This window comes from Macaca fascicularis, chromosome 5, assembly GCF_037993035.2.
Source record: "Macaca fascicularis isolate 582-1 chromosome 5, T2T-MFA8v1.1".
Taxonomy (NCBI): Eukaryota; Metazoa; Chordata; class Mammalia; order Primates; family Cercopithecidae; genus Macaca; species Macaca fascicularis.
This window is the reverse complement of record NC_088379.1, coordinates 177,626,429-177,653,692: the sequence shown is the minus strand read 5'-3', so window position 1 is coordinate 177,653,692 and position 27,264 is coordinate 177,626,429. Positions and strand designations below refer to the sequence as shown.

The window sequence follows — 27,264 nt, the reverse complement described above, 5'->3', positions numbered from 1 at the left end:
ACATGACCAAACAAACAAAGTAAGGTACTAGAGATCAACCCTAAAGTGAGGAGATGTGTGACCTCTCAGACAAAGAATTCAAAACAGCTATCTTAAGGAAGTCAATGAACCTCAAGGAAACACAGATAACCCAAAAACTTATCAAAGAAATTTAACAGAGAGATTGGAAGAATAATAAAAATCATACAGAAATCCTGGGTGAAAAATACAATGAATGAAATGAAAAATGCAATAGAAAGCATCAATAGCAGAACTGATCAAACAAAAGAGTCAGTGAGCTTGAAGATAGACTATTTGAAAATATATAGACAGAAGAGAAAAAAGAAAAATAATAAAAAGAAATGAAGAAAGCTTATGGAGTCTATGGGACAACTTCAAAAGGGCAAATATTCAGTTTATTGGAGTTAAAGAGGGAACTGACATGGACAGATAAACATAAAATTTCTTTAAAGAAATAACAGAGAGCTTTCCAAACCTTGAGAGACATAAATACCCAGGCAGAAGAAAGTGAAAAGTATCTAATTTTATTCAACCCAAACAAGAATACCCTAAAACATATTATAATCAATCTCACAAAGGTAAAAGACAAAGAAAATTTCTGAAAGCAATGAGAGAAAATAAGCAAATAACATTTAAGGGAGTTATACTATGCCTGACAGCAGGCTTCTCAGCAGAAGCCTTACAGGACTGGAGGGAGTGGAACCATATATTCAGAGTGCTGAAAGGAAAAATACAAACAAATAACAACAAAAAAACAAACAAAAACAAGAATAGGAAAGACTTTTCCAGACAAACAAAAGCCAAGGCAATTTATTGCTACTAGGCTGTCCTATAAGAAATGCTTAAGGGAGTCCATGACACCAAAAGAAAAGGACATAAATGTGATTATTATACTAATCAATCATGGTGTGGAAACTGAATCTAGTAAGAAAACTAAAAGACAAAACCATTAAAAATAATAACTGCAACACGTTGTTAAGATATATGCAACATGAAAAGGTAAACTGTGACATCAAAACTTAAAATGTGAGGGGAGAAGAGAGGAAAAGTGTATAGGTTTTTTTTCAGTTTGTTTCTTTTCTTTTTCTTTATTTTCAATCAAAGTTGGTATCATTTTAAGTAACTCGTTATAAGTATAGGATGATTTTTGTAAACATCATGGTAACCACAAAGCAAAAATCTATAATATATACACTAAAAATGAAAAGTGTGGAATATATACACTAAAGTAAAAAGCAACAAATGAAAAATACTATCAGAGCAAATCACTTAACCACAAAGACAGACAGGAAAGAAGAAAGAATGGAAAAGAAGAGTTACAAAGCAACTAGAAAACAAGTGACAAAATGATAGCAGTAAATCCTTACTTATCAATAATGCATTGAATATAAATGGACTGAATTCTCCAATTAAAAGACACAGTGACTGAATTAAAAAAACAAGACCTAACTTATGCTGCCTATAAGAAACTCAGTTTATCTATAAAGATACCCATATACTGAAGGTGATGGGAGAACAAAAGTTATTCAGTGCAAATAGAAATAAAAAGAGAGCTAGAGCAGCTATGCAAAGGAGACTTTAAGTAAAAAAAGAGCAGTCACGCAAAAGAGACTTTAGGTAAAAAAAAAAAAAAACTGTAAAAAACACAAAACAAGATCATTATATAATGATAAAGAAATCAATTCAGCAAGAGGATATAACAATTGTAAATACATGTGCACCCAATACCAATACCAAAACACCCAGACACATAAAGCAAATATTAACATTTCTAAAGGGAGAGATAGAATGCAATACAATAATAGTAGAATACTTCAACACCCCATTTTCAGCAATGGGCAGATCATTTAGGCAGAAAATTAACAAACAGACATCATAATTGAACTATACACTAGAACAAATGGACCTAACAGACATTTACAGAACATTTCATCCAATTAATATGTAATACAGATTCTTTTCATCAGCACATATGACATTCTCCAGGATAGACTATATGTTAGGCCACAAAAAAAAGGCTCAACAAATTAAACAATGTTGAAATCATGTCTGACCACAATCAAATAAAGCCAGAATCAATAGAAAGCAAAACTTTGTAAATATACCAGTACATGGAAACAACATGCCCTGAATGACCAACGGGTCAATGAAGATGTTAAGAAGGAAATTGAAATATTTCTTGAAACAAAATTGGAAGCACAACACACCAAAATGTAGGGGATACAGCAAAAACAGTACAAAGAGGGAAGTTTACAGCAATAAACGCCTACATAAAAAATAGAAAAACTTCAAATACTTCAAATAAACAACCTAATGATGCACCTCAAGAAAAGCAAGCACAAACCAATCCTCAAATTAGCAAAATCAAAGAAATAATAAAGATCAGAACATAAATATGTGAAACTGAGACAATAAAACAGTGCTTGAACTAAGATGGTTAATTAGACATAGCTGAGACACCTCTCCCACTGAGAGGAACCAAAAGATTGAGTAAACCATCACACTTTGAACAGATCTTCTGAAAGAAAATACTGAAAGTTGATAGGTGACATAGACACCATGTTTGAAGAGGGAAGAAGCTGGGAAGCTTGCCTGGAGTTGGGGAATGTTGAGGACCAGCTCCCAAACCTGACTAGGTCCTAAGGAAGAGGCTAGTGAAGGAGCTCCGGGACTCCACACTTCCACTGTGGATATCTAGGATCCTAGATACATGAGGTCCTATGACCTCCACAGGCATTTGAATTGGCAGAGGGAACTGCCTGGAGATAAGGCAGAGGAAGAGCACAAACCTGCATGGATCCCAGAAGGTTTTGCAGTGCACACTGCAGCTGCAACAAAATGTGACCATAGGTACCCATCCCCCCAAGGCTCTCTATCTTGTTCTGAGTGACTACAGCTCTTGCTTTCTGCCAAGCTGGGAGAGAGCAGGCCTTGGCTATTTCTTCCATGGGATTGGGGTGCATCTGATCTATGTGCCCCCTTGTCGACCAGATCTTCCCAACACTGCCTGCCTGGTCACTCCCTCAGGAAGGTGCCCACAGCGCAGCTTTCATTGTCCTGCCTGAGTGTTTTGCTGGTTGCCTGGGAGTCGTTTGGCTCCTTCAGCACAGTCAGCTCTGGGCAGTGAGGGTTCAGCAGACAAAACTGTAGGCCTGGTCCCAAAACCCCCAGGATTCGAGTACACTGTCCAGCGGTTTGGAGCTGAGATCTTTGGCTTGAGTTTGAGGAGGGGAGGATGCTCCACACTCAGAACACTTAGAAGAATGATACACAGGTTTGTGTGCTGGTGTGGGAGCTGAGTGTCCCTCTCTCTCGACAAGACTGTTTTGGGAAGGGTGTGGCCTATTAGCCAGTAGCACCTTTTTCCTCAGGGATCCCTACAGCGTGGAACACCTGGAACTGCCCAGCAATCTTGGCACAGAAGGTTTGGGACAAGCCCAGCTGTCAGGCCCACTCCTGGGGCAGATGCTGCAGACTTACTGGGTTGGGCAAGTGTGAGCTGGGTTGGCCCCACAGCTGTCTGCTGGGCTAAGAACAGCAGGCCGTGGGTGCCACATGTATGGTATTACTGTCCTGCCTGGGCATCCTCTGCCCTTGACCCACTGCATCACCAGACCACCTGCAGACACACACCACAACCTGTTCTGACTCTGCCAAGCTCAGAGGACAAGTAGGTCCCTAAATAATCGTGGATTTCCTGGTGACGTAAACCTTGCCTTGGGCTGCCCCTGAGGGAGGAGGGAAAGCAGTTTGCCAAAGTTTCGCTTGAGACTAAGAAATCACGGATGCAACACCAATAATTGAAAAGGGCTCTACCAAGACCCCAGAATGGAGTTGGTGAAGGAGTCATCTCTTGCACCCCATCTCCCATCTCCAGGCCACTAAAGAGTAAGGGCATATGGCATATGCAGCAGTAACAACAACAAAAAGGTGCAAGTGCATATGCAGCAGTAAAAACACACACACACACACACACACACACACACACACACAAACCAAAAAAAAAAGAAAAAGAATTAAAAATATGAACAAAGCTGACAACACAACAGTAAGCTCCAAGGGGAGCTTGGCTAAGAGCCTATCTTCTGGCCCTTACTCTTAAGCGCCATGTACTGGTTCAGATTCTGAATTACACCACCAAAGAAAAAGTTTCTTTAACACCCAACACCTGTGAAACCCAAAGCAGGAAACTATCCACAAGTAAGGAGCCCATACAGAGCCCTGACCATTTGAAAGCATTCAGAAATGAAGGCAATCAATGATACACAACATACACCACAGAAAAACCCTCAAGGGAAAAATAATATATAAAAACAAAAGGCCTCATCCATAGTAGAGCAATTTAAAAAGGAAAAAGAATTGCCAGCCTCCTCATATGAGAAGGGCTCTGGCAATACAAAAAGTCAGAGCAGTTCTTTACATCCAAAGGATTGCACTAGCTCCCCAGCAATGGATCCTAACCACATTGAAATGTCTTAAATAACAGACATAGAATTCAGGGTCTGAATGGCAAGGAAGCTCAATAATAAAATCCAGAATTTGGATGGCAAGCAAACTCAATGAAATTCAAGAGAAAATTGAAAGCCAATGCATGGAAGCCAGAAAAACAATTTAAGACTTGAACAATGACATGACCATATTAAGAAAGAACTAAACTGAACTTCTGGAATTGAAAAATTCACTATGAAAATTTCAAAATACTGTTGGAAGTCTTAACAAAAGACTAGACCAAGCTGAGGAAAGAATATAAAAGCTCTAAGACCCAGTCAGGCAAAAATAAAAAGAACTGAAAATATGAACAAAAGCAACAATAAATATGGGATTATGTAAAGAGACAAAGCCGATGACTTCTTAGCATTCCTGAGAGAGAATAAGAGAGAATAGGCAATTTGGAAGATATATTTGAGAATATAATATATAAGAAAATTTCCAATGTTGCCAGAGTGGTTGAAATGTAAATTTGAGAAACTCAGAGAACTCCTGTAATATACTATACAAGATGACCATCCCCAAGACATACAGTCATCAGACTTTACAAGGTAAATGCAAAGAAATAAATCTTAAAGGCAGCTAAAGGGTTATGTCACTTATGAGGGGAACCTCATCATCAACCTCATATGTTTCTCATCAGCAGAAACATTATAAGTCAGAGATTGGGGGCATATTTTTAGCATTCTTAAATTTAAAAATTCAAAACAAGAATTTTATGTCTCCTCAAGCTAAGCTTCATAACTGAAGGAGAAATAAAAACTTTTCCAGACAGGGAATTTGCTACCATTAGACTCGCCTTACAAAATATGTTAAAGGGAGCTCCAAACAAGGAAATGAAAAATCGATAACAGCTACCACAAAAACATATATAGACCCTAAAAAGTCTATAGTCTATAGACCCTATAAAGCAACTACACAATTGAGACCATGAAGCAACCAACCATTGACATCATGACAGAATCAAAACCTCACATATCTGTCTAAATGCCCCACTTAAAAGGCACAGGGTGGCAAGTTGGATGAAAAAAAAAAAAGACCCTATCTTCTGCTGTTTTCAAGAGACCAATCTCCCATGTAATGACACCCATAGGCTCAAAGGAAAGGGATAGAGAAAGATCTATTATGCAAATGGTAAACGATAAAGAGTAGAGGTCACTATTTTTATATCAGATAAAACAGACTTTAAACCAAAAACAGTAAAAACAGACAAAGAAGGTCATTACATAACGACAAATGGTTGAATTCAACAACAAGACTTAGTTACTATAAATCTATATGCACTGAACATTGAAGCACCCAGATCATAAAACAGTACTTCTAGATTTATGAAAAGACTTAGGCACACAATAATAGGGACTATTCAAAACCCCACTGGCAGTGTTAGACAGGTCATTGAGGCAGAAAACTAACAAAGAAATTCTGGACTTAAATCCAGCACCTGACCAATTGGACAAAATAGACATCTACAGAATACCCCACTTAACAGCCACAGAATATACATCCCTCTCATTGGCACACAGAACATACACTAACCTCAACGACATGCTTAGCCATAAAGCAAGTCTCAATAAATTCAAAAAAATCAAATTCATACTAAGCATATTCTCAGACCACAGTGGAATAAAAATAAAAATTAATACTAAGAGTATCCCTCAAAACCACACAATTACATTGAACCTAAACAAGTTGCTCCTGAATGACTTTGGAGTAAATGGAAACAGAAACATAACATACTAAATCTCTATGATGCAAACAAGCAATATTAAAAAGAAAGCTTATGGCTCTGAACACCTACATTAAATTAACAATCTAACATTACACTTAGAGGAACTAGAAAAACAAAAACACACCAACCCCAAAATTAGCAGAAAAAAATAAATAATGAAAGTCAGAGCAGAATTAAATGAAATTGAGACTCAAAAATCATTACAAATGATCAACAAAATAAAGTTAGTTCTCTGAAAGGATAAACAAGATCAATAGACTGCTAGCTAGATTAACAAAGATAAAAAGAAGATGCAAGTAAGCATAATCGGAAATAACAAAGAAGGCTTTACAACGGATTCCGCAGACATAAAAAGGATCCTCAGAGACTGTTATGAACACCTCTGTGCATACAAGTTAGAAAATCTAGAGGACATGAATAAATTCCTGGAAGTACACAAACTCCCAAGATTGATTCAGGAAGAAATGGAAATACTGAATAGACCAATATCGAGTTCTGAAATTGAATCAGTAGTGAAAAACCAGCAAACAATAAAAGCCCAGACTAGATGGATTCACAGCCAAGTTTTACCAACCATACAAAGAAGAACTGGTACCAATTTTATTAAAATTATTCCAAAAAATCGACGAGAAGGGACTCTTCTCTATCTCATTCCATGAAACTAGTATCACCCTGATGTCAAAATCTGACAAAGACACAATGAAAAAAGACAACTACAGGCAAATCACCCTGATGAACATAGACACAAAAATCCTCAATAAAATACTAGCAAACCAAATTCAGTCGTACCTCAAAAAGCTAATTCACCATGGGATGCTAATTCATTCCTGGGATGTAAGGCTGGTTCAACATATGCAAATCAATAAACATGATTCATCACATAAACAGAATTAAAAACAAAGCCCATATAATCATCTTAATAGATGTAGAAAATGCTTTTGATAAATCCCATTATCCTTTCATGACAAAAACCCTCAATGAACTAGGCATTAAAAATATATATCAAAATAATAAAGACATCTATGATAAACCCATAGCCAACACCATACTGAATGGGCAAAAGCTGGAAGTATTTTCCTTAAGAACTGGAACAAGACAAGGATGCCCATCTTTACCACTCCTATTTGACATAGTACTGGTAGTCCTACTTTCTTTGGGCAAAAGAAAGAAACATAAAGCATCCAAATAGGAAAAGAAGTCAAATTACCTCTCTTCACTAATGATATGATTCTATGACTAGCCAAAACCTCACTGACTGCCAAATGGCTTACAGACCTGATAAATGACTTCAGTAAAGTTTCAGTATACAAAATCAATGTACAAAATTTAGTACTATTTTTATACACCAATAACATTCAAGCTGAGAGTTGAATCAAGAATGCAATCTCATTTACAATAGCCACACACACAAAAGCAAATGTAGGACTACACTAACAAAGGATGTAAAAAATCTCTATAAGGAGAACTACAAAAGACTGATGAAAGAAATAATAGATGACATAAAAATGAAAAAAAAATTCCATGCTCATGGGTTGGAAGAATAGATATTGTTATAATAACCATACTATCCAAAACTATCTATAGATTCAATGCTATTTCTGTCAAATTACCAATGTTGTTTTTCACAGAATTAGAAAAAAACTATTCTCAAATTCATATGGAAGCAACAAAAGAGCTCAAATAGCCAAGGCAATCCTAAGCAAATAGAACAGAGCCAGAGGTACCACATTACCTAAAATCAAACTGTTCTACAACACTACAGTAATCAAAACAGGAGGGTACTGGTACAAAAACACACATAGAGCATGGGAACAGACTGGAGAACCCAGAAATAAAGCAGCATGCCTACAATCAACTGATCTTGTACAAAGTGGACAAAAATAAGCAATGAGAAGAGAACTCCATATTAAATAAATAGTGCTGAGATAACTGGATATCCACTTGACAAAAATAAGCAATGGGAAAAGGACTTCCTATTCAGTAAATAGTGCTGGAATAACTGGATATCTATGTGCAGAAGAATGAAACTGGACTCCTACCTCTCACCATATACAAAAGTTAACTCAAGATAGATTAAAGACTTAAGTGTACAACCTCAAACTATAAAAATTATAGAAGAAAATCTAGGAAATGCTTTTCTGGACATTGGCCTTGGCAAAGAATTTATGACTAAGAACTCAAAAGCAATTGCAACAAAACCAAACATTGACAAGTGTGGCCTATTAAGAGTTTCTTCACAGCAAGAGAAACTATCAACAGAGTACACAGATACCCCACAGAATGAGAGAAAGTATTTGCAAACTATGTATCTGACAAAGGTCTAATATCTAGAATCCATAAGGAACCTAAATGAATCAACAAATAAAAAACAAATAACCCTATTAAAATGTGGGCAAAGGACTCTTCTCAAAAGAAGACATACAAGTGGCCAAAAAACATATTGATACATGCTTAACATCACCAATTATAAGATAAATGCAAATCAAAACCACAATGAGATATCATCTCACACCAGTCAAATGGCTATTATTAAAAAGTAAAAATAGAGGCCGGGTACGGTGGCTCACGCCTATAATCCTAGCACTTTGGGAGGCTGAGGCAGGCAGATCACCTGAGGTCAGGAGTTCAAGATTAGCCTGGCCAAAATGGGGAAACCCCATTGCTACAAAAAATACAAAAATTAGCCAGGCATGGTGGCAGGTGCCTGTAGTCCCAGCTACATGGGAGGCCGAGGCAAGAGAATTACTTGAACCTAGGATGTGGGGGTTGCAGTGAGCCAAGATTGCACCATGGCACCAGCCTGGGCAACAAAGTGAGACTAGATCTCAAAAAAAAAAAAAAAAAAAAAAAAAAAAAAAAAAAAAAAAAGGTAAAAATAGAATATGTCAGCAGGGCTGCAGAGAAAAAAGAACACTTATACACTGTTGGTGGGAATGTAAATTAGTTCAGCCACTAGGGAAAGCAGTTTGGAGACTTCTCAAAGAACTAAAAACAGAACTACCATGCTGGTGGTTGGTTGCTGGTTCTAAAAATAGAACCCAGCAATCTCATTACTGGGTATATGTCCAAAGGAAAATAAATCATTGGAAAATAAACCATTTTACCAAAAGACACATGCACTCACATGTTCATTGCAGCACTATTCATGATAGCAAAGACATTGAATCAACCTATGTGCCCATCAATGGTGGACTGAATAAAGATAGTGTGGTACATATACACCATGGAATACTTCACTGCCATAAAAAATGAACAAAATAATTTCCTTTGCAGCAACATGGATGCAACTAGAGGCCATTATTCTAAGCGTATTAATGCAGTAACAGAAAATCAAATACCACATGTTTTCATTTATAAGAGGAGGATAAGCATTGGGTACACATGGAAATAAATAAGAGGACAAAAGTCATTGATCACTACAAGAGGGGTGGGGAGTAGGGGGTCAATGGTTAAAGAACTACCTATTGGATACCATGCTCACTATCTGGGTGATGCATTCAGTTATAACCCAAACTGCAGTAGCACACAATATTCACTTGCAACAATCCTGCACGTGTATCCCCTGAATCTAAAATAAAAGTTGAACTTAAAAATAGATACTATAAAATAATACAAAAGATCAATGAACTGTAAAATTGATTTTTTTTTTTTTTGAGACAGAGTTTTTTGCTCTTGTTGCCCAGGTTGGAGTGCAATGGTGCAATCTCAGCTCACTGCAACCTCCGCCTCCCAGGTTCAAGCAATCCTCCTGTCTCAGCCTCCTGAGTAGCTAAGATTAGAGGCATGTGCCACCATGCCCAGCTAATTTTATATTTTTAGTAGAGCCAGGGTTTCACCATGTTGATCAGACTGGTCTTGAATTCCTGACCTTGTGATCTGCCCACCTCGGCCTCCCAAAGTGCTGGGATTGCAGTTGTGAGCCACAGCGCCTGGCCAATTTTTTAAACAGGTAAGCAAATGTAACAAATCTTTAGCTAGACTAAGAATGGAGGAGAGAAGACTCAAATAAATAAAATTAGAAGTGAAAAAGCAGACATAACAACTGAGACCTCAGAAGCACAAAGGATTGTTAGGGACTATTATGAACAACTATATACCAAAATATTGGAAACTTAGAAGAAATATATAAATTCTTGTAAATACACAACCTAGGAAGATTGAACCATGAAGAAAAAGAAAACCTGAAGAGATCAATAATGAATAATGAAATCAAAGCAGTAATAGTCTCTCATCGATGAAAAGCCCAACACTTGATGGATTAATTACTGAATTCTACCAAACTTTTAAGGAAGAACTAATACCGATTCTACTGTAACTATTTCAAAAAATCGAAAGGAGGGAATTCTTCCAAACTCATTCTATAATGTCAATATTATCCTGATACTTAAACTAGACAAGTACATACACATACAAAATCTATAGGCCAATATTCCTCATAAACATAGATGTAAAAACCCTAAACAAAACATAATTCAATAAGACATTAAAAAGAACATTCACCATAATGAAGTGGGCTTCATCCTAAAGATGCAAAGATGGTTCAACATATGCAAATCAATAACTATGATATATCACACCAAGAGAATCAAGGACAAAAATATTATGATCATTTTGATACATGCTGAAAAAGTATTTGGTAAAATTCAACATTCTTTTATGATAAAAACTCTTAACAAATTGGATATAGAAAGAAAATACTTCAATATGATAAAAGCCATACATTACAAACCCACATGTAAAATCACACTGAAAGGGGGAAAATTGAAAGCCTTTCCACTAAGATTTGGAACAAGACAAGAATGCTCACTTTCAACACTTTTATTTAACCTAGTTCTGAAAGTCCTAGCCTGAGTAATTAGGCAAGAAAAAGAAACAAAGGTCATCAAAGTTGTAACGGAAGAAGTCAAAATATCTTTGCAGATGACATGATCTTATTTTTAGAAAAACCTAAAGACTCCACTAAAAGTTCTTGGAACTGATGAATTAATTCAATAAAAGTTGCTTTACACTAACAGAAATCAATCTGAAAAGAAATCAAGAAAACAATCCCATTTATAATAGCTCAAAAATACCTATGAATAAATTTAACTAAAGAAGTGAAGTAATCTGTACAAATCAATGATGAAAGAAATTGAAGACACATAAAAAATGGAAAGATATACCATGGTCATTGATTGGAAGAATTAATACTGTCAAAATCTCTACACTACCCGAAATGATATAAATAATTAATGTAATCCATATCAAATTACCAATGACATTCTTCACAAGAGACAGAAACAAATTCAAAAATTTGAAGGGAACAAGAAAAGGACCTAAATAGCTAAAGTGGTCCTGAACAAAAAGAACAAAGCAGGAGGCATCACATTACCTGATTTCAAATTATACCACAAAGCTATAGTAACCAAAATAGCATGATACTGGCATAAAAACAGACTCATACACCAATGGAACAAAATAGAGAACCCAGAAGTAAATCCATGCACTTACAGCCAACTCATTTTTGACAAAGGTGCCAAGAACATTCAATGGGGAAAAGTACAGTTTCTTCAATAGACGATGCTGGGAAAATGGGATATCCATAAGAAGAAAAATGAAATTAGATCTTTATCTTTTATCATATACAAAAATCAACCAAAAATAGATTAAAAACTTAACTATATGACCCCAAACTATGAAACTACTAGAAGAAAATGCTGGGGAAATACTACAGGACACTAGTCTGGGCAAAGATTTTTCTTGGGTAACACCTCAAAAGCACATGCAACAAAAGCAAAAATAGACAAATTTATATCAAGCTAGAAAGTTTCTGTAGAGCAAGGAAACAATCAACAAAGTGAAGAGACAACCTATAGGATGGGAGAACATATTTGCAAACTATCCATCTGACAAGGAAATAATAACCCAAATATATAATGAACTCAAACAACTCAATAGTAAAACCTCTCAAATAATTCAATTAAAAATGAGCAAAATACCTGAATAGACATTTCTCAAAAGAAGACATACAAATGGCCAACAAGTATACGAAAAATGTTCAACATCTTTAGTCATCAGAGAAATGCAAGTCAAAACCACATTGAGGTTATATCTTATCCAAGTTAAACTGGCTATTATTTCAAAGACAAAAAATTTAAAAATGCTGGCAAGGATGCAGCATTTTTTAATTTTTTGTCTTTGAAATAATAGAGAAAGGGAAATGCTCCTACACTGTTGGTGGAAATGCAAAGTAATATGGAAATTAGGGGAAAGAGTATGGAGGGTCCTCAAAATACTAAAATAGAACTACTATATAATCTAGTAATCCTACTGCTGGGTATATTTTCAAAAGAAAAGGAATCAGTATGTAGAAGTGATATCTGCATTCCCATTTTTTTTGTGGCGATGGTCTCAATAGTTACCTAAGTGTCCATCATTGGAGGAATGGATAAAGAAAAGGTAGTATATACACACAATGGAATATTATGCAGTCATAAAAAGGAATGAAATACTATCATTTCCAGGAACATAGATGGAACTGAAGTTCATTATTTTAAGTGAAATAAGTCAGGCATAGAAAAACATCCCATGTCCTCGTTCATATGGGGAGCTAAACAAGTTGATCTCATGGAGGTAGAAAGTAGACTGGTGGTTATCAGAGGCTGGAAATAGAAGGGAGTGGGGGTGGGGAGGGGGTAAAAAGCGAATTTGGTTAATGAGTACAGAAATACAGTTAAATAGAAGATATACGTTCTAGTATTGACACTACTGTAGTGATATAGTTTGGTTGTTTGTCCCCTCCAAATCTTATGTCAAAATGTGGTCCCCAGTGTTGGAGGTGAGGCCTAGTGGGAGGTGTTTGGATCATGGGGAATGGATTCCTCATGAATTAGGTTTAGCGCCATCCCCTTGCTGGTGAGTGAGTTCTCGTGAGATCTGGTTGTTTAAAAGTGTGTAGCAGCTCACCCCTGTATCTCTTGCTTTTGCTTTCACCATGTGACATGCTGGCTCCCTGTTGCCTTCCACAATGACTAAAAGCTTCCTGAGGCCCTTACCAGAAGCAGATGCCAGCACCACCTTCTTGTGCAGCCTGCAGAACTGTGAGCCAATTAAACCTCTGTTCTTTGTAAATTACTCAGTCTCAGAGATTTCTTTATAGCAATGCAAAAATGGCCTTACACACGTAGGGAGACTATAGTTAACAATAATTTATTTTATATTTCAAGATAGCTAGAGGAGAAGAATTGTAATATCTCCAACACAAAGAAAAGATGAATGTTTGAGGTGATGGATATCCCAGTTACCCTGATTTGATCATTATGCACTGCATACATATATCAAAATTTCACATGTACCCCACAAATATGTATAATGATTATATATCAAGAAAAATAAAAACAAAAACCAAAAAAGAAAGAAACTACAAGAGCTCACTTGGGAAGGTGACATGTCTATTATCATTATTAAGTCATCCCAGAACATAGGTCACAAAGCAACATGCTGATATTCTATCAGAATTGTCAAAATTCTGTAGACATAGTGTGAAGAGGGTCTTGGGGCTTACCTTAAAAGAGATTTCATACTGTTCTCCGCCCCAGATTTCTAAACCTGGATCATAGCCACCCAATTCCCAAAACCATTTCCGATCCACAGCAAAGAGACCTCCAGCCATAACAGGAGACCTGTGAAATGAACAAAATAATCTTTAAAGGACTATGAACATTACAGACAACGGCATTTTGCTTGGGAAAAAAGTAAAATTCAAGATATGTTTTAGTGGTCAGCTGTGTGGAATTTTCAGCACTGGTTCTCTGTAAGTGGATATAGGGTTCTCTTGGGTCTGTTACCAAAGTGGACACGGGTGGGGATGGAGAAAAATTCTTGTGAGCATTAAATATTTGCAGTTCAAGTTTTAATGCAACAATTGCCCTGCAGAGCCACATTTGCTCCACTTGTTTGTCATTAATGAGAAATATTACTACATGAGTAATAATGACCCATAAAGTGAGAAATATCACTCAATTTTATGGTTTTTCCCCAAACTAAAGGGATCTTATTCTATCAGACAGATAGAAGTATTGAAAATGCTTTTGTAGACAATATCTTTGAGTAATCTCTCAGTACGCATTCACCAAGCATCTACTATGAACAGGTCATGTCCAATTTACAAATTACAAATCGGCTAATTAGAATAAAATAAGCAACCAGAATTAGTTGTTTAATGTGCTAAAGTTGAAATTTAAACGAAGTCTTTTCATTTTATCCTATTCTTTTTAGGCCTTCTCTGCCTTTCTAAGAACTATTAATTTTGATTAAATAATAATTTTCAAGTATTCCACTCATGCTAGGATGCATTCATGTAATAAGATAATTATAACTACTTGGTGGGCCCTGCCCTAAATGTTTTTGCAGTTCAAAAGTGTTCTTGTTTATTTATTTTTTGACTGCTCACTATGCGCTGGGCTAAAGGATAAGATCTATATCTAATTACCTTGATCAATCCTCACAACGACCCTGTGAACAACAAACATCCCTATGCACGGTTCGAGGAATCACGCAGAAGAGGTGGAATGTTGCCCAAGACTGAGGCTAGTGTGTGGTGAGGCTGAGCTAGGGCTCTTTACCACAACACTGTTTCTGTTTCAAAGTTTGGAGGCGAAGAGAGATAACTACATACAAATGGATATGAAACAGAGAACACCCTTATGCAGATCAAGCAAATCGATAAAAACACATAATTGATGTGACAGTTTTGAAAATTTTTTTGAAATAAAGGATATTTATAAATAACAGTACAACATTTTAAATGTTGATATACACAAAAAGATATGCATAACCATAGTAGACACCAATTTATTGATCAACTGAGAACTTAGTCTTCGTAATGCTTTATGAGCCACTTGGAGAACATAAACCTGAATCTGTCTTCAGTGTATTATATAATTCAAAGACTTTGCATGCTAAGATGGTACCTGATTTAATTACTTCAGTCTAGGAATTTTTTGAAGATGTAGGCTTTATGCAGATGAAGAGATTGCAAGACTGGAAGAGGGATTTAGGTTTTTCCCCAGGAAAGTGGGCAGAATTCAGAAAATAATATAAAGAAACTCTCTCATGTAATTTTTTATTTTGTTTGTAATAAAAATCCAAGAATCATATGTGCCTTACTTTATCCCTCTCTCTAGCAGCCTGATCTTTTCCCATTTTTCACCCACTGAATTTCAGAGAGGAATTACAACTGAAGCTGCAACAAACTAGGATTGTAACATTTATCGGGTGCAGTTCCCCAAAGAACACTTTACCAATTGTAAGCATTGCTTCTGCAAGTGTTAGTTATAAGTAGTCAGAAACTCTCAGTCTTATTTAAGCTGAACTGCAAATAGAAAAGTCCCAAGTCATACAAATATATTCTTATTTGATTGTGTAAAACATGAGACAAAGTGCACCAGAACTTACACTGTGCACAATGAATCCCAAAACTAGAACTACCAGAGGTATGGTGTTAAAGATAGTGGGCAAGAAAAATTCTAGGTTGGGTTTTTATTGCAAATTGTCAGAAACACAATAATCTTGTTTTCTTAATGAATTTATAAAAAACTCATGCAGTGTATCTCAGGTTATTTTAGACATATAATAACATAAATTCAGATGGATCTCCTGTACCTTTATTGATGTTCCTACAAAGACCTAAATAAATTAGTATCTCCTGTCTTGATTGGTGTGAATGACAGGTAAGAAATAAACTTTTTATTTACTGTATTTATGTCTTTACTCATATTTGTCCATGAGTTTTAAAAACAGCTTAATTGTTGTGTAATTGACGTACAATTGATTGCACATATTTTAAGTGTACAATTTGATAGATTTTGACTTGTGTGTATCTCCATGCAGCCGTCACTGAAAATGGACCTATCTGTTATTTGTCAAAGTTTCCTTATGTCTCTTTGTAATCTCTTCTCATTTCCTTCCACAGGCAATGACTGATCTGCTTTCTGTCACTGTAGATTAGTTTGCATTTTCTACAATTTTATATATATAGAATTATACAGTATACATGTTTTGGGGGGTCTGGCTTCTTTCATTCAGTATAACTATTTTGAGACGCATCCATGCTGTAGCATGTATCAATTGTTCATTATTTTTAAATTGCAGAGTAGTATTCTATTTGCATGAATTTACCGCAATTGATTATCCATTCACCTGTTAATGGATGTTTGGGTTGTTCCCATTTTGGGATATTACAAGCTGCCATAAACTTTGTGTACTAATCTTTGTGTGGATATGTGCTTTCATTTCTCCTGGGAAAATTCCTAGAAGTGGAATAACTAGATCATGTAGTAGGTATGTCTAATCTTTCAAGAAACTGCCAAACTGTTTTCCAGAGTGGCTGTACCACTTTCTATTCCTGGAAGCAGTGTTGAGTTCCATTTGCTTCAAGTCCTCACCAAGACTTGTTATGGTCAGTCTTGAAGTTTAGTCATGATAATAGGTGTATAGTGGTATCTTCTTTTGGTTTTATTTTGCATTTCCATAATTATTAATAATGTTAACGTGTTTGTATCGTTTCTGTTTTTCCTAGTAAGTCTGGCTAGAGGCTTATCAATTTTGTTAATTTGTTGAAAGAACTAACTTTTGGTTTTATTGATTTTTCTCTATCGTTTTTCTGTTTTATATTTCATTGATTTCTCTTTAGTCTTTATTATTTTAATCCTTCCGCTTACTTTGGATTTAATGTGCTCTTCTTTCCTGGTTATTTAAGGTGGAAACTGAGATAACTGATTTGTGACTTTTTAAAAATATAGGTGTTTAGTGCTATAAATCTCTTCCTAACTATTGCTTTAGTAGACTACTACAAATATAAGAATACATCATGTTATTTTTTTCATTCAGTTCAAAATATTTTCTAATTTCTCTTTTATTTTTTGACATATAGGTTATATAGAAGTATATAATTAGTTTCTGAATATTTGGGGAATTTTTTGGAGATCCTTTGGTTATTAATTCCCAATTTAATTCCATTGTGGTCAGAGAATATACTTGGTATGACTTGAATTCTTTTAAATTTATTGTGACATTTTAATGACCTAGAATATGGTCTATCTTGGTAAATGTTCCATGTGTATTTGAAAAGTATGTGTATTCTATTCCTGTTGGGTACAGTGTTCTACAAATATTTATTAGGTCAAGTTGGTTGACAGTGTTGTTCGAATCTCCTATATTCTTATTGACTTTACATCACCTTGATGTATCAATTACGGAAAGAGGGGTATTGAAATCTATGACTATATTCTGGATTTGTTTATTTCTTCCTGCTATTCTGTCAGTTTTATGCATCATGTTTCTGTAGCTCTCTTAATAGGTGCATACATGTTCAGGCTTTTTTTGTTGTTGTTGTTCTTGATGAATTAACTTTATTATCGCTATGAAATGACTTTTATTATCCCTAATAATATTCTTCACTCTCTCATCTATTTTGTCTTGATATTATTGTAGTCACTCCAGCTTTATTTGGATTTGTGTTATCTAAATACTAGTATTTATAACTTTTTCTATCTTTTTACTTTTAAACTCTTTGTGTCTTTACGCTTAAAATAGTTTTCTTATGGGTAACATATACTTGCATCTTGCATTTCAACTGTGTTATTTAGATCACTTACTTTCAATGTGATTATTCGTGTGTTTAGGTTGAAATCTATAATCTTCTTCTTTCTCTTCTATTTGTCTCACCTGTTGTTTTCTTTCCCCTTTTTTTTGTCTTCCTTTTGATTAACTGGATATTTTTCATAATTTCATTTATTATCCTTTTTGATATAACAGTACTCCTTGTTTCTTCATTTTAAGTGGTTCCTTTGTTATCGTAATGGTTTATGGCATATATCTTTCTTTGATCACAGTTTATGTTCCAGTGATATTATGTCACCACACATATATTATAAAAAGCTACTGAGAGTATGGCTGCATTTCTCTTCCCCCGGTCTATGTCTTTGTTATCACACATTTTACTTTTACACATGTTTTAAATCCCCATGTTGTATTATTATTATTTTTGTTTAATTGGCCAATTACCTTTTAAAAAGATTTAAATAATATTTTATTATGAACACCATTTTGTATAGATGAAATTATATTATGAACACCTTTTCTGTATTCTGTTGGAAATAAGTGGCTCTAAGGAAAATTTAAATTGTGACGTATTATGCACAACTGAGTTTGTGGATTAAAATTCATAGTCCACCACCAAAATAGGAGTTAACTATTATGCAGTGTTGTACTGAAGTTAACAAGGATGACTGCTTCCCTCATATATTAAAGATGAAAGATTTTAATGTGTCACACTGCTTTTTCATTAGAGGAAATGAAAAAGAGTAGTTTATTAGTTTGAGCATGTTCTTCCAGTCTTTTGCTTTAAACATAATATTAATGACTTGAAACTTTAGCTATGGGCTCCATTTCCTACAATCTCTCACTTGTTTATTTTCACATTGTTTGTTTTCTTGCAAAATATTCTTGCTATTTTTGTTTCCCTGAAAGTGTTAACACATTGCAAGTGTGTTCTAATGTGGCTCTGTGTCCATGTAACTTTTAACATATTAATGTACTTTATGAATATTGCTCACAATATCACAAATCAGGCTTTGAGTTTTGCTACTAATACAAACCTGTTATCCATGAGATGCCTTTTAAAATTAATATGATCATGAAGCAACATGTTCTTACTGAAGATTTTTTATTCTACAGGCCATAGAAATACATGACTTTTCTGAATATTTAGTAGAAATCAATTTTCTATTTTATGTTAAGTCTGTTAAATAAGGTAATAAATATGCTTTCCTTTTTACTTATGGTAGACTAATTTACTTTTCTATAACAATTTTTATATTCTAAACTTAGCTAAATTTTAAATTAATGAGGCTATACAGTAAAGTGTACTAAAACCATTCTTTATTCAGTATCGGCAAGAAACTCTTTATGTTTTCATCTGTGAATGCATTTTTCAAAGTGTGTAGTTGGTCATCTTCTCTAAACCAAGATACAGTACTTAATGCTTGTAGCCTTGAGTGACTCCTACAGTATTCTAAGGAGTTGCTGATCTTCCTAATATTCTCTGTTTCACATATTGACTCTCTATGCCGTAAATGAAAAAAATGGTGCAGTTTAATTAAAAAAAATTATCTGGGCTGGGCGCGGTGGCTCAAGCCTGTGGTCCCAGCACTTTGGGAGGCCGAGACGGGTGGATCACGAGGTCAGGAGATCGAGACCATCCTGGCTAACACGGTGAAACCCCTTCTCTACTAAAAAATACAAAAAACTAGCCAGGCGAGGTGGCGGGCGCCTGTAGTCCCAGCTACTGGGGAGGCTGAGGCAGGAGAACGGCGTGAACCCGGGAGGCGGAGCTTGCAGCGAGCTGAGATCCCGCCACTGCAGTCCAATCCGGGCGACAGAGCGAGACTCCGTCTCAAAAAAAAAAAAAAAAAAAAAAAATTCTCTGGCTTATTTTTGCCTACTTTCTCACATTTTCAGACAACATTATTTCAAGTTTTAATGCATCTTGTATAATCTTTGGGGATCAGGATAATAAAAAATGACGTTATATTGAAAGATAAACATATATAAATAAATTTATTTAAAAAATTACTTACTATTAAAACTTAGGTTCAGTAAACTAAAGGAGACTGCCAATTTGACCTCTTAGAAAATAAAATGGCTCACAATTTCCATTCATTTCAGTGGCTACAGTGAGCATTCCGGACATGTGGCTTGCAATGTGAATTTGATCAGCAATGAAACGGCACAGTTTCCCTCAGGACTCAGTCAAGCCAAGTCTATAAGCATAAAGATGAACCACATAATTTTCAATTATATAACCAGAAATCTTTAGTTGGCCCATGACTCAGAACACTTGCAGCTAAAATATAATTATTTTCAACTAGAATTCAATTGTGGAGTAAAATGATATTTCAGGTTAAAACACTGTTTTTAAACACTTTGTCCTTTGAAGTATGAAAGCATCGCTTAAATGAGAATTTTGAAAAGAGTGACAATAACTACAGATACATTCATTTGTATAATTTATCTTTAAAAATTATCATTTTTGTATAATTTGTTTACTTTTTATGGTATCATGAGGTTCTATGGGGATGAGAGAGGACTATTGTTCTGGTATGCAAGGAGATGATCACTCTAGGGGCAAAGATAGAGGCTGTTCCTGGGCTGGAAGAAATGTGTCCTCTTTGGAAGGCCAGGATGCAGAAGTGGAGGAAAAAATGGATTCCAATCATAGAAGGCTGTGCTTTCTCCTGACTCATCCATCTTGGAACGACAGATGTATAATGGGAGAAATGGCTCCGATAGCGTGGGAACTGAACAAATTGTGTAAGTGAAGAGGTTTCCCACCAAGTGCCCAGGCCTGTGCCCGGAGACAGCAGTGCTGAGTAAACCAAGGGTTACTCTCCGTTCCATGGACTCTGAGGAAGTATTGAATAAATGAATGATCTATGTCTTAGCAGCATTTCACTTTCTACTTCTTCTACTAGACTGCACCAAACTGCTGGAATTTTTATTTTTTTAAACAGTAATAAGTGGCAACAACAGCGAAAATAGCAACAAACAGAGATTTTCTGCTTTTTCCTTCTGAGAAACAATAGTTAACTTGGATTGTATTCCAGGAATGAGGGGTTCTTTGACTTACCAGTAGAGGACAGACTCCCAAAGTAACAGCATTAATAAGATGGGGATCTCAGATTTGTTAAATCTGAACTAAATGGAATGCAACTCTATGTTAGATGGTAAGAATAATGGTCCCAGTGAATCGTGGCTCCGGTGTCCATGCCCTTGTGTGGTACACTCCTACACTGACTGGCTTGGCCAGGTGACTTGGTGTAGCCAACATCAACAAATGTGGTGCAAGCACAGGTCTTATGCACTGAGGCTTGCACCCGTTCTTACTGCTTCAGGAAGCCTGTTGGAGACACGTGGCCCAGATGACAATCAGCACCAACTACCAGGTATGCAAGTGAGATGGTCTTAGATCACCCAGCTCCAGCTGAACCACCAGATGCCCAGCACCCCATGAAAGACACCAGGTACAGGGCGACCAACTGTCCCGGTTTGCTTGAGACTGATGAGTCTCCCCAGATGCTGAACTTTTAGTGCTAAAACTGGGAAAGTCCCAGGCGAACAAGATAAATTGTTCACCCTATTTAAGAGACCAACAGAACAACCATTTAGTCAAGCTTTGTCTGAATTTCTGACCCTAAGAACGGTGAACCAACAAAATGGTTGCTGTTTGAAGCCACTGAGTTCTGGGACGGTTTGTGGTATACCCATAGATGGCAGATAACAGACCTCATTTTGAGATTCAAGCTCTTAAAGGAAGATGTATTGGCATTTCCATTATGTTACTGACAGATGAAAATAGCTCTTGATAGACGACAGGCTTTTGGGTAGTTTCTTTATTTCTAAAGTCTCTCTGAAATAGGCTCAATTGTTTTGGGGTCATTTTGAAAAGTTCTCTGCACTCATATGCTAGGGTATATTGCAAAGCATAACTGGATTTACGGGATTTCAGAGCTTCTGAAAATGAAAGTGGAAGCTGCTCCTTAAACATAAAAAAAGCTCTCTGTTTTCCTAGATTTACAAATGCAAATGCAAATGTTTAGAAAAGAGTTAGTAGAAAAGGAATAAGGCCAACTAGTTATCCAAAAGCAGGTGGCAGAATTATGACTCCTCAGCTTTTTGGATAAGATGAGGAAGAAAACAAAATTATAAATCATGGTACAAATTTTGTGCTATTTTGTACCATGATTTATAATTCTGTTTTTATCACACACATAATGACATATCATACTGTTATGGTTTAAAAGGTTTTATAAGATTGAATATGCTTTTTGCTGCTTACTTCATATGTAGAATAGTACACTCCTCTGTGAAAGGATATAAAGACTTGATGGAAATCTTGTGTATGTCAGTACCAATTATATAAGGCATTAAACCAAACTATAGCCATAAACATTGTGTGAGGGCCTCGGTTTGATGTTTCAATTAAGCTGTTGGTTCTGAAGTGGCTCAGAATATTGCTGCCTCCATATCTTCAGTGGTTGGCACTGATCTTTATATGAGATGAAACTGAAAACCGTGGATGCCTCTAAAGGATTACATCAACAATGTTAGTGGGTTCAGGAGGTAAATAGATAAGATGCTGTAAAGATTTTTTCAGCCTTAGTCTTCTGTTATGTGACCAAGATGCTTTGTCCCTCAGTTACTTTTATGTGGTCAAAAATGTGTGTGTGTGTGTGTGTGTGTGTGTGTGTGTGTGTATGTATGAGCAAAGGGAGGATCTAACAACAATGGAGGGTTCCAAAATTCCCTTCCTCGTTCCTACAGTAAGTAATAGATGGCTTCGCCTGGTGGATAGAGCTGATCTTTCCTGCTGTTTAGTGGGTGGATGATAAACAATCTGCTGGGGTCACCCACACTCCACTCCTAAAAATGGCAGAACACATCTTGTCTCCTTTGAAGAAATCTCCTCAAAGGTGTCTGGGGACATACAAAGTGGAAATATGATGGCTTATTTTCTTAAGTCATTTCCTGTCCATTTCTCTCTGAGGAATGAGAAGGATTGGCACCTCGGCTTAAAGTATAGATTTGGGTTTCTTTTTATGTTCCAAAATTATGCCCCTAGTCTAATTATCCAGTAATTCTTATTGGATTCATTCATTTCTAATTTCTAAGCGACCTTAGATTCACATTACATAATAGGATAATGACCTTGGTAATGTTTCAATTATTAATCATTTTCTTATGCAATCTCAGTGCAAACTCATCCTGCCTGAGAGGAGAAGTGAGGTCACATTAACACTAATAGCCAGATGACAAGGGTCTTTGGGTCCATCTGTGTAATAGCAGTGCTTCAGTGTTTTGCCCATTGGATTCTCCTGGTTTTCTGAGAGTCCCCAGGGATGTGACCATATCCTCAGAAACAAGTCTGCTCGTGCTTTTCTCCTCTGGCCCATGAAGTCACCTTGCTATGGTGCCTGTTGCCAGCCCCCTCCAGCTGGTAGCTGCTCTGCCAGCCGTGGTCAGACTCTGCTGCTCGTCCCCTGGAGTGGCCTTTCTGGGGAAGGTCACCCTGGGACCTAGGCCTGGAACTGTGTGTCCTGTCCTAGGCTTGAGTGCTAAAGCCACACTGCGAATACCCCGAGCTTCACAAAGTCTTCTGTCAAAACAACTCTTTCTCTTTTGGAATTCACCTTGCTCTCCACAGGGGCCACCATGCAGTCTCTCAGGCCAGACGGGAGCAGATGCCATCACGTCACCTTGAGGTTCCCCTTATTGCCTTTGCTCCTCTCCCAGCTTCCCAAATGGTTCTGTAATTCTTTAGCTTAAAAAAACTGCCAACTGCACAACTAGCGACACATGTAAACAGATGCCCCAGGGTGTCACCAGCTCACCAGCACTGTCAGTCTCTGAATCCCACTTTGGGCTTAGCAAAGGTACCTAGCTTCTCTTACATAAAACATAGATTAGATCTCATAACATTATCAGGATGGGACTCTGAAACCCTCCTGTTTCCCACCTCGTTTGTCCTCCAACATGACCTTTGCCCTTTTCTAAATCCATAATTTGGTACGGAGGGGTCCCTGAGACACTGACACAATGTTGATGAGTGCACACTACTGGGCTTTAGCTTCCGCATCCCGTCTTAATTCTAGTCTATCTGTTTCCATATTCCCTTACACTCTCCAACTAACACTGGAAGGATCCTTTCCCATTGCTCTCCCCTCTTTAGTCCAGGCTCTTATCTCTCCCATGAACACCAACATCAAAATGTGATGTGAAATGGCAGAGCAAATCACTGACTTCATGTGTATTGGAGAATGTTAAAAACTGAAAGTACCCAGTGTAGAGTGGAGAGCCTTTCTTCTAGGATACAAATATAACTTTTCATTCATGGAATAAATGCTTGTTATTAAAATCCAAGCATGCTTGAAACTGCAGGAAAGCTTGTTTTATGCTTCATTTATTTAATACACATTTGACAGTTTCTTCTTATGAAAACATTACTCCTTCATCTTAGTAAGGAAGGCAAAATATGCTTTTTCTCTACAGCACTGATTGCAACTCAAAGGCAATTTTGGTCTCATTTCCTGACACTTTATATCAAGCAAAAATTTACTGCATGTGGCATGGATTTTTTAATACCTCTGATCAGCCCATTATCTTTTAATAAATTTATAATGTACATTTACACCCTGCTTAATGACCTTAATTTCTTAAAAACAAAACAACAACAACAAAAAAAACAGGACCTGAGGAAAAGAGTTCTTAAGCAAAAAGTCTATAACTATAACTTATCAAAAGTCTAGAAAAAAGCATCACCTTATTAGCCCCTCTAGGTCAAGCCTATCCACAAAGAAGTTTCATCTAACTCTGACAGGAGGGAAAAACAGCACCCTTGTAATGTTCTGTTTCTACCTGTCTCCCTCACGATCTATGGCGGCTTTGAAACATGTTCACAAAATCTTAAACCACTTCCGATTGAGAAGTGGAGTCTGTGTCCCTCCTTTTGAATCTGGGTGTGATTGTGGGTGCTCTGACTCATGGAGGATGGCAGACTTGACCCCCTGTGACTACCGAGGTGCTTTATGAAAGACCATGTAGCTCCTGTCTCGTTTGTTGGAACATTTGATCTTGTAGCTCTGAGTTATCATGAGAGAATTCAGCCTACATGGAAGCCACCAGGCTAGGAGGAAGCACTGAATGTTGAGAGTCTTTGTAACACATTAAGTAGCATGGTTTTGATTGGGAACTTCCAGTTGTTATTCTTTCCTCCATCATGGAGACTGGTGGAAGGGTCTTTCCTTGCATAAATGCAAACACAAAATTTTGTATAAAGATTCAAGGGAATTACAGATGCTCCTGGAAGGCCAATCCAACAAAGTTTATGAATCTTGGGTTAATAATTTTAGCCGGTATGTGACTGGGTACCACTGAATAATTTTAATGAGACTAATACATGCAGGTTTCTGTTTTGATTGGAGTACTCGGATGGCATAGCGAGGGTGAGTTTCAGGATGACAACACCAGAGCAGAGAGCCCCATTGGGAGGTAATGGCAGTCCAGGAGAGATGAGGCACTTTTGCTAGTGCTGTGGAAACAAATATAAATAGGATGAATATTTAAGAGGTAAAATTGGCAGGATATGGTGATTGACGGGAGAGGTGGGGTGGCATAGGCCTGTAAAGAGTTAAGAAAAGAGGACATGCAAGTGTAACAGAAATAGAAAAGATCAAGCTAAGATTACAGTTTTGGGTCAGAAAGTAAGATCTGCCTACAAAGAAGTGAAATTTCTTTTCTGGTTTGACTCTTAAGCGGACTCCAAAAGAAATCTGGGAAAATGAGTTCCGAAAATGTTTCCTGTAGTTACTCTTTGGAACAATCTCCTGAGGCTAAACAATGTGCTATTCTTTTTTGAAGGATAATTTATTTGGATGGATATTTCTGCATGTTTCTTTATTTAAAGTCTCACTACATTGTAGTGCATCTTGCATTTTTAGGAGAAGATATTTACATTAAAACTCAAGCATGCTGATTTAGAAATCACATTAAAATAGAAATGCTTAAAATAATTGAGATGAACAGAAGGTAATTAGAATAAACTTCTACTAATTTGTCCTAATTGAGGGGAAGGGCATTCAAAATTCATCAAAATCAGAAGTACAGGATGCTGTTTTCATTCACATTTTTATCCTAAAAATAATCTGAGGAAAAAAAATAGTTTCTCCCCCCATCACATAATTGCTTCCTATTTCTGTTCTGCAAATTAGCATGAAGGATACATGTAATCAAAACTCTACTTCTTATGACCACTGTGGACACAAATCAGTGTTGTTATAGCAGAAATGAATCCCCAAATATCTCTGTATCTTTTTGTTTAGAATATACTAAACTTGCTGGGCGCAGTGGCTCACGCCTGTAATCCCAGCACTTTGAGGGCCGAGGAGGGCGAATCATCTGAGGTCAGGAGTTTGAGACCAGCCTGACCAACATGGTGAAACCCCGTGTCTCCTAAAAATACAGTATTAGCCGGGTGTGATGGTGCATGCCTGTACTCCTAGCTGCTAGGGAGGCTGAGGTGGGAGAATCGCTTGAACCTGGGAGGTGGAGATTCTGGTGAGCCAAGATCGCGCCATCGCACTCCAGCCTGGGTGAAAGAGCGAAGCTCTGTCTAAAAAAACAAAACAAAACAAAACAAACAAACAAACAAACAAAAAGCTGTACTAAACTTTACCAGTCTCTCCTAACTGACCATTGAAAAACAATTGTACCATTTGCCTTGAAGGACAATTTTGAGTGTTATTTCTCAACTTTTACATATACAATATAACACACACACACTCACATGCACACACACACACACCCTAGAGTCAGAGACTATAGATCCTACTGTTCCCTCTGTTGGGCTAAAAAGTGTGTGAATGTGAAGCCTGGAACATGCATGCCTAAAGTATGGAAAAAGAATGAAGGAAAAGTAGATCAGTATAGCCATATCTAAACAGCCTGTTTGCTGGGTCCATCTCCTGCTTGGGAAGACTGAGACACAGGAGGGCACGTAACCCTGTTTCTGTCGGGGCACATTCATCACTCACAATGGAGTTTCTGAAACCAGGTAAGAATGTGTTCAACTTGTGGGGAGGCCAGTTTGAATGTTCAACAACCTGGAGGAAATAAAATAAAAGCTTTATTTTCATCTTTATTATCTCCTGAGGAAGGGACAAAAAGGAGTTGTTTTAGAAGGCCTGGCCCTTGACATGGCTTGGGACCAGAGGTAATTAGGGTATAGAGCAGAAACTCTGAGAAGAGAGAGAGGCAAAGCCTTCCCCCAATACCCTCTTACTTAATTTTTTTTTTTTTTTGGCATTTGTAGTTGTAGCCTCCCAACTCTGTGAGCCAGCAGATGAAATACTCTGGGTCTGAACAAAACATGTTTGCAAATCATTTGTAAGAATATCCACATTTAATGTCAATATGAAACTGTACCCTCAATTGTCCTTGTCTCTTTCCAAGTT

The 27,264-nt window shown here is 36.8% G+C and overlaps 1 protein-coding gene across 2 annotated transcripts in view; it reads right to left on the bottom strand.

The window, feature by feature from the left end:
• Positions 1 to 27,264, bottom strand: part of GALNTL6 (polypeptide N-acetylgalactosaminyltransferase like 6) — a 1,202,623-nt gene that overhangs the window by 138,023 nt on the left and 1,037,336 nt on the right. For both annotated transcript variants that reach the window (XM_015451034.4, XM_015451035.4), the window contains one exon: positions 13,761 to 13,878. In XM_015451034.4, coding sequence (XP_015306520.2) covers positions 13,761 to 13,878 — 118 coding nt within the window. The remainder of the gene's footprint in view (positions 1 to 13,760; positions 13,879 to 27,264) is intronic.